Raw genomic sequence first — 8900 nt, forward strand, 5'->3', positions numbered from 1 at the left:
GTAGTACACATTTGTGCAATTGTACAACGCTTAATTTTCTGATTCAATCAAAACAAGGATGTTCATCATGCGCACAGCTAAATAGCATCACATCACCGCTCCCCTAGTTTTGCCGGTTGTATAATTTAACACTTTGACCACATGCCCGTAGTATTGGTTCTCCTATACGCTCGCTGCTTAAAATGAAAGAGATGTGTCATTTGTTTGACGTAGCGCAATGATAAGCATATGAAAAAAGAAGGTGGCATAATTATGCTCGATGGGACACACTGTTGTGGATCATGGTTGGGCAAATTACTCAGAAAAGCAACATTGCCCAAGTACATAGGCGAATGAATGCTCTGTATCTTGCACACAATGCTTCACAAGAGCTTGTCGTTTGTGCTGTGTTGCACGCATCAATATTCTCTTGTCACCCTTAAAGAGTGTCACAATCAATGTTGTTCCCAGGGTCATATATAAAGCCATCCACGCCATAGGCGATCGGTTGTCCCATTAAACCTTTATCCCATCCCACTCATTTACTATGAGGCTCCTCTCATCGTTCCTTGCACTGCTGCCAGCAGCAGCCATGGTGCTGTCCTCGGTCTCAGCTGCACCCACTGCACCCAAAAAGAACAAGATTGTTCCTGGCAAGGATTTTGATCGCATTGTTATTGTCGTCTTTGAAAATCAAGATTATGAAGACGCTGCTGCCGATCCTTACTACTCGACCCTGGCTGAAAGACATGATGGTAATTACTACTATTGTGCTCAATGCCATAGGCTCATTCTCTCTCTCTTTTCTATTAGGCATCCAACTTACCAATTACTTTGGCTTGACCCATCCCTCGCAACCCAACTATGTAAGTTGACATCATCATCATGGTATATGTATAACGGAGCAAGTGCCCTAATGCTTGTTACACACATGATGATAAAATAGGTTGGCATGATCAGTGGTTCCACCGATGGCGTCGTCTTGGATACCAACTCGGACATCGATCGCAAGTCGATTGTAGATCTCCTCGAAACAAGAGACATCTCTTGGAAAGCCTACATGGAAGGGTATCCAGGTATGTACAATACATCTATGCACCTTCATGCCCTTGATCTAATTTCTCTTGGTGGCCATTCTATTAGGTGATTGCTTCCAAGGCCGTAAGAATGGTACCTACTATCGCAAGCACAATCCCTTCATGTCCTTCACCAACATTTCCAACACCACCCGCTGTGACAATATTGTCAACGCTGACCAGCTTGACAAAGACATTGCCAACAATGACGTCCCCCAGTTTGTCTACTACACCCCTGATGTGAGTACATTATTTTACTTTTTGCAATCAAGGTAACTTTATTAATCATACCCATCCCATATGGGGTTCATCTAGATCAACAACGATGGTCATGGTAAGTGAAACATTGAAAGAACCCACCACGTTGATTACTCAACATTGGCTATGCCATAGACACCTCACTCGAATTCGCATCCAACTGGACCAAGTCGTGGCTTGAGCCTCGTCTCAAGGAAAAGGCCTTTACCGAAAACACCCTATTTGTTATTACTTGGGATGAAAACAAGACTTGGGTTGTCAAAAAGAATCAAGTTCTCACCGTACTCCTGGGACCTGCTGTGAAGAGAAGCGCACTCACTGATGGCGTCAAGTACGACCATTATTCTATTCTCAGATCCGTTGAAGACAACGTAAGGCTGTATATCCGCGCATTATACTATTGTCATTATACTCACAGAAATTTCACATGCAAATTGCTGTATAGTGGGAATTAGGCAACCTTGGTGAAAAGGATGTTGATGCTACACCCTTCATTCTCAAAGATCAAGCCGGTAACTAATCGTCAACCTTGGCCTTGATGTCCTATCTACAAAATCCATCATCATAAATATATTCTAAAACACACCATGTTGCATAATAGAAAATGGTGCATCAGGCAAGATTAAGAATGTTGTTTTGTTGGTCATGGAAAATCGATCTTTTGATCGTATGGCTGGATGGTTCAAGTAAGTGAGCACATGATCGTGTGTGTGTCTTGTTGGAATTAACTTCCTCACGTATCACAAATTCATGCGTGGACCAGATATTCGGATCAAATCGACGGCCTTACAGGAAAGGAATTCAATCTCGAGGACCCAACCAATTCTTCTAGTACCAAGATTTACGCTACCAACAAAGGCTTACTCAAGGATCCTAGAGACCCACCTCATGAACATGAATGGGTCACCCAACAGATCACTGGCAATGAGACCACACCTACCAGTGCCCAGTTGCATGATACTTCCATGGGTGGATTTGTTGCTAGTTTTGTCAAGCAATTCCCAGAGGTCGCTGGAAACGAAACTGCCATGGCACAAGCAATGAATGGCTTTGACCCTTCATCCATCCCCATTACCTATGAGCTTGCAAGCAATTATACCATCTTTGATCGTTGGTTCTCGTCTTTCCCTGGTTCCACTATGCCCAATCGTATGTTTGTGCATTCGGCTACATCCGATGGCGAGGTAAGTTTTCTTTGGGATGATGGTTGATCGTATCTTTATTTTGGCTCACTCGACATGATGATCATCATAGATGGTGACTGATGGCTGGAAGTACATTGGTGGCTATTCTCAGCGTACTATTTATCACAACCTGGCAGGTACGTGCATGATGATGATGATGATGGATGGCCCATGTGTGAGCAATAATGGTTGATGAGTGAACAATAGATGCTGGTATCGATTGGGCCAACTATTATCAAATTATTCCTTCCTTGCTCATTTTCAACAAGCTACGTCTTGGTTACCTCAAGAACTATCATAATTGGGCAACATTCAAGAGCGATGCTGCTGATGGCAAGTTGCCACCCATGACCTTTATTGACCCTGCCTACTTTTCCATTGGCGAATGTATCCCTGAAAATGACAACCATCCACCCGCTGATGTCGCTGAGGGTGAAAAGCTGCTTAAAGAAATCTATGAGACTCTTCGTGCATCACCCCAATGGAATGAAACCTTGTTCATTGTTACGTATGATGAGGTAAGTTTACGCGTACATTGTTATGAATGGCTTGACTTGGGATTAACACGGGTATACGTTGTATGTATAGCATGGCGGTTACTATGATCATGTACCTACCCCCTTGAAGGATAGTACGTATATGCCATGAACTGGTACATGTTTTGAGGCTCACATAGATCTATCTAGTTCCCAATCCCGATGGCAAGGAAACTGATGGCTTCAAGTTTGATCGATTGGGTGTTCGCGTACCAACACTTTTGATTTCTCCCTGGGTCGAAAAGGGTGGTGTCATTCATGCTCCCAATGGTCCTTCCAAGAATTCAGAATACGAGCATTCTTCTATTCCTGCCACCATCAAAAAGGTAACATCTATATATGTATTGTGTTCGGTAGATGACTAACGTGTGCAACCCATAGCTATTCAACCTTCCCAATCATTTGACTAAACGTGATGCCTGGGCTGGTACCTTTGAGCATGCCATCTCGCTTGACAAGCCACGCACCGATTGCCCAGAGACACTCTCTGAACCACCAGCTCCTGTCGTTGATACCAAACCCGATAACAAATTTGGTAAGTCAAAGATACCCATCATCACTATTATCTCTATTTGCTTATACATCCGTGCATTGTTTTCTTTTACGTGCCAACAGAGGAGGCCATTTGCAATGGTCTCAAGGATATTCTCCAAGGCGAACATTAATTGTCTTATGCTACGTATCTTTAGCGTTTAATGTAATAATAAATCCCACGATTGCATCGTACTATGATGATGGTGGTATTCTTTGTATTCATGCACAACATGTATTTCGTCATGTATATGATGGAAATCAGCTGATCGAGGAGATTAGCCATATACTGTAAGCCACTTTTGAGCATTATGAATGATGATGCCGTGCACATGCCAATTAAAGGTGTGACCAGCGAGTCTCTTTGTGGTCTGTGAATCTCTGTACAACGTTGTACTTTTTCATCAAAGTCATAATCGATTGTAAATTATGGTGGAGATAGATAGCTAAGTACTTGTGAAGAAGGGGATATGGTGTGAAGGATGATTCTGCATCAAATGATTGGATCAAAGATGATGTTCTATTTTCTGAAAGGTAGAAATCATTGGGTGAATCGGGGCTTTGGAAAAAGATCCACGCACTCAAAACCTCGGTACTGATCGACGTTGGGTGACACAAGCTGCTTTGGGTGTTTGGGACAACGTCATTCATTGTCTATGGACATTTTAACATGTTGTTACTTGATCTCCTCTTTTCCTTCATTTGCCCCCCTTTTTTGGTATACAATGGCAACATTTACAACATGTTCATGCTCTTTTATGTCATATTACCAGATACAACAATGAATGTTAACGGGCAAGTTGGGGGTGGGGATTTACTACTGCGGACTTTTTAGTCAGTGCAACTGCAAATCCCTTGTTGTGTAGCACCGACACCCATTTTCTTTCCACACTGTCTCACTCTTTTCGTTCCATATACACACTTTTCCCCCTTCAGCGATACCGTACAAGGAGGTCATGACCAGTGGAGCACGCATTGTCATTCCCACTTTGCTTCTATTCATTGCTGCTCTCTTCACTGCAACTTGCGCCCATGACAATGCTGAGCTGATTCACAACGAAATCCTGGTGGACACCTCCTCCTATTCCAATAAGGACACTCAACAAGCCCATCACAGAAACCACCACCATCACCATCACCACAACCATGACAACTATAAAGACAATGACGACGACCATGACAACGACCATGACGACAACGAAGAAGAAGAAGAAGAGGAGGAGGAAGATAATGTTTATCATCAAGTGGAGGCACACCATAAGACACAGGAGGTGTATCCTATCGTGGCTGATATGAACACCGTATCGACAGCTGCAAGGGATCTATCTATATCCGCCGATAGTTTACCGACATCGAGTAGCTCAGTAGCTTCATCCAAGCAAAAGACAACATTGAATGGCAATGACGACGGCACCATCTCTAGCACCAACTCCAATAGGACGCCTGATTTCAGTTTGGAAGCCAGCCCTCATGTTCAAGTGAATCTTTTCTGCGTGATTGACCATGCATTCTGCAGCAAGGTGGCAGGGGCATTGCAGGATGCTGCCAAAATGTTCAACGACGTTGTAAATATAAAGAATGACTTGTTGTAAGTATTGAACATCTTCTTATTCCATGTATGGGAAAAATGACTAAGAGGATATGCATATCATTACAGGATACAAGCGACCTATTACAGCTTTTGTGAAAAGGGTTGTGCCAATGATACATTTGGATGGGGAGCCCCGTCTTCGCAGGTAAAAAAGATTACTACTTGCACCGCCTCCTGAATACCCAATCATCAGACTTACGCATTACTTATTTTGTTGCAGTTTACCCTTCCTTTTGAAGATGGTGCAGATCTCAACTACATATACCCACAGGCACTAGCAAAACAATTGGCACCTTACAGCAACACTTCAGCATGGGCAAATCATGACATTGCTTTGGAGATCAACCATGACATTTATATGAATTCAATCAATCAGGAACAGGCACATCAGGATGGATGGAATGGTACCGGTGTTCCTGCAGGAGGAATCTATTACTTTAAAGTAAGTTGGGAAGGGATTGGTGAGGATTTTGAATAGAGCAATTAACGTATATACGTAAATAGGATGATTCAAGCAACATTGCATCGGATCAAATCGACTTGAGATATATCATGCTTCATGAGATCTTACATGGCGTTGGCTTCTTGAGTTCATGGGCAGCTTATTTTGCAAATGCGGCATCACCCTTTCGAGCATTGATCAATGGCATCATCGATCCAGATGAGCTACAACTTGTGACACCCAGCCCTTTTTGGTTCATCAAACAGCAAACCGGTCCCATCTTTGTCACAGGCTTTCAACCGACAATGATATTCGACAAGTTCCTTTATAGCATCAACCCACAATCCAATCGCTCAGATCCTTTATCGTTGGCAGCTGTTGGATTTGATATGCAAAACTTTTGTGTTCAGGACACGCAATCCTTTGTCATCAATTTCATCCAAGAGTTCAACCGATCGAATCAATCACGCAACGCCAATCGACTTTGGACTTCGATGAGTGAAGAAAATACGCTCAGCTTTCATTTCCCACCATCAGCAATCGATAACAGCAGCTATAATACAAATTCGTACCTGAATGAGACATACAAAGTGATGCGATTGTTGACAGGCGACCAGCTATTGACCTCGCACATGGAGCTATCGAATCGGAATTTTCGACTTGGGATTGCCATCTCACATTTGGATGAAAACTATTCGACCACGCCCGATTTTCTCATGACAGGATCGTACATCAGAGGCCAATCCATTGAAGACATTGTGCAAGAAGCTTACAAACATCTACCAACAATTTATTACAATGTGAATGTCAACAACACTGATACTCAGCACGTATACCAATCACCCATCGGTCCAGGCGTTTTGAGAATATTGGATTCAATGGGCTATTCAACAGTGCTAAGTAACACCAACTACACCACAGCGGGCAATGTCAAATCAGGCAAGATGCCATCTGTATGCGACGACAAGAATAACAACCATGCCATATCCAAGAGTAAAAAGAATCTAGACACATCCGAAGCAACGCCAGCGTCATCAAACAACATGTCAGAGACCCTGGTAGCACTTTGGGCTGTTGTACTCTTGTCAGTGTTGTTCTTTTAGTCACACCTTTTTCACTATTACACTCTAACACACCATCCACTCACGCATCTCATACACACACCATCAACGTATTGTAAATTCATTCATGCTCACATATGATTTCCCTGCAATCCTTGTACATTCTCTCTTGCTTTATAATAATATCAGCCATTTTGCCACTACAAAAGGATTGAATCCTAATAGCTACAACAATGAGTATGTAACATGACCAGCATGTCTCGCTTGAGATTGTGCCTGAACAATGGAGGAGATTGATCCATCGGAACTATCATGCGTTCTCCAATAATAACATTGACTCTTCAACCCTCCCTTTTCAACTGAGTTACACTAACAGGACCACCCGCATCTTTTGCTCTATTATAGTCATACTACTTTACATTAAACAAAGACCACTTCTCATATAGCATCACGCTTACAGCATACTGAAAACATAAAGGTGCCTGTATCTCCAAACTTTACAATGAAACGCGGGGTTTTTATTAGAGCAATGTGCTCGGCTTGGCCAACTGCACCTTGTGTGAAAGTTTCGCGTTCAATGTCGCAACTAGCCCAAAAAATATTTTTTTGGTCGTCGTCGTGGAAGAGGTCGACCCCCAGATCCAGTTTGGCTGGTGGCGACATTGCGAAATCTGGGATTGGCAAGCTTGATCGTGAAACTTTCACACAGGATGCTGTTGGCCAAGCCGAGCCCATTGCTCTATTCAAAACCCCACGTTTCATTGTAAAGTTTGGAGATACAGGCACCTTTATGTTTGTAAGCGTGATGCTATATGAGAAGCGGTCTTTGTTTAATGTAAAGTAGCTAGACGCTGGAGAGCAAAAGATGCAGAGGGTCGTGTTGTGTAACACAGCTACGCTTGCATGAATGAAAGGGTCAATGTATAATTACTTTATGGATCATCTAGGAACAGGCATGTATTGCTAGCTGACGGCCACTTTTATCCAATCATCATTGTTGCGAGATCCACTGCATGGGAACGATGCCCCTGCTCTAGACATTCATTTCCATGATTAAAGTAGGTTGATCCGAGCTGATTTGACCGAGCTGCGGTCAAAGAGAGATTACATCACTCTGGACATCAAGCACGCTCGATGTAGCTCAACCGATGTAAACTTGTGTGAGCGTAACTCAACCAAATCAGCTCGGATCAACCTACTTTAATCATGGAAATGAATGTCTAGAGCAGGAGCATCGTCCACCTACAATAGAATGCACAAAAGTTGGGAATGCACAAAAGTGGCTATTAGCTGCCAATGTATGACATAAAAGTGAGGGTTGCGTACCTTTCATGCATTGTCCCTGAAGTCCTGACTTTTTAGCTGAGTTACCCAAAGAGGTCCTTCTGCATCTTTGGCTCTCCAGGGTCCACCTACTTGACAATGAACAAAGACCACTTCTCATATAGCATCACGCTTACAACCATAAAGGTGCCTGTATCTCCGAACTTTACAATGAAACGTGAGGTTTTGAATAGAACAATGTGCTCGGCTTGGCCAACTGCACCTTGGGTGCCAGTTTCACGATCAAGCTTGCCAATCCCAGATTTCGCAATGTCGCTACCAGCCAAACTGGATCTGGGGGTCCACCTCTTCGACGACGGCGACCAAAAAATATTTTTTGGGCTAGTTGCGACATTGAACGCGAAACTTTCACACAAGGTGCTGTTGGCCAAGCCGAGCCCATTGCTCTATTCAAAACCCCACGTTTGATTGTAAAGTTTGGAGATACAGGCACCTTTATGTTTGTAAGCGTGATGCTATATGAAGAATGGTCTTTGTTCAATGTCAAGTCGCTGGACCCTGGCAGAGCAAAAAACGCGGAGGGACCTCTTTGTGTAACTCAGCTACTTTGCATGACTAGAAGGATGGAAGGATGATACTGTATACTGTTGACAAAAGCCCGTACATTGCGAGCTAACAGCCATTTCTTCACAATAGCCACTGTTGTCCACTCTATGACATGTGAGCGATTCTCCTGCTTCAGACATTCATTTCCATGATTGGATTATGTTGATCCGAGTTGATTTGACCGAGATACAGCCAAAGAGGGTTTACATCAATCCACACATCTAACCATGCTCTATGTTGCTCAACTGAAGTAACCTTGTATGAGCGTAACTCAGCCAAATCAACTCGGATCAACATAATCCAATCATGGAAATGAATGTCTGAAGCAGGAGCATCGTTCCACTGTCATAGA

General features: G+C 43.2%; 2 protein-coding genes across 2 annotated transcripts; both read left to right on the plus strand.

Annotated features, from left to right (window-relative positions):
• Positions 1 to 526: 526 nt before the first annotated feature.
• O0I10_002531 (uncharacterized protein) lies at positions 527 to 3698 on the plus strand (the record flags this gene model as incomplete). The annotated part of the gene is made up of 15 exons (XM_058482613.1): positions 527 to 734; positions 793 to 845; positions 926 to 1055; positions 1123 to 1295; positions 1371 to 1389; positions 1449 to 1684; positions 1759 to 1825; positions 1915 to 1999; positions 2077 to 2497; positions 2568 to 2634; positions 2705 to 3015; positions 3086 to 3128; positions 3184 to 3359; positions 3415 to 3568; positions 3649 to 3698. The coding sequence occupies 15 exons, from the start codon at positions 527 to 529 to the stop codon at positions 3696 to 3698; spliced, it is 2193 nt and encodes a 730-aa protein (XP_058346637.1).
• An 822-nt stretch (positions 3699 to 4520) lies between these two features.
• Positions 4521 to 6700, plus strand: O0I10_002532 (uncharacterized protein; the record flags this gene model as incomplete). The annotated part of the gene is made up of 4 exons (XM_058482614.1): positions 4521 to 5152; positions 5222 to 5300; positions 5376 to 5597; positions 5660 to 6700. 4 exons carry the CDS (start codon positions 4521 to 4523, stop codon positions 6698 to 6700), a joined length of 1974 nt encoding a protein of 657 aa, XP_058346638.1.
• Positions 6701 to 8900: the final 2200 nt, after the last annotated feature.

This window comes from Lichtheimia ornata (genome assembly GCF_029851405.1).
Source record: "Lichtheimia ornata isolate CBS 291.66 chromosome Unknown scaffold00007, whole genome shotgun sequence".
Classification (NCBI taxonomy): domain Eukaryota; kingdom Fungi; phylum Mucoromycota; class Mucoromycetes; order Mucorales; family Lichtheimiaceae; genus Lichtheimia; species Lichtheimia ornata.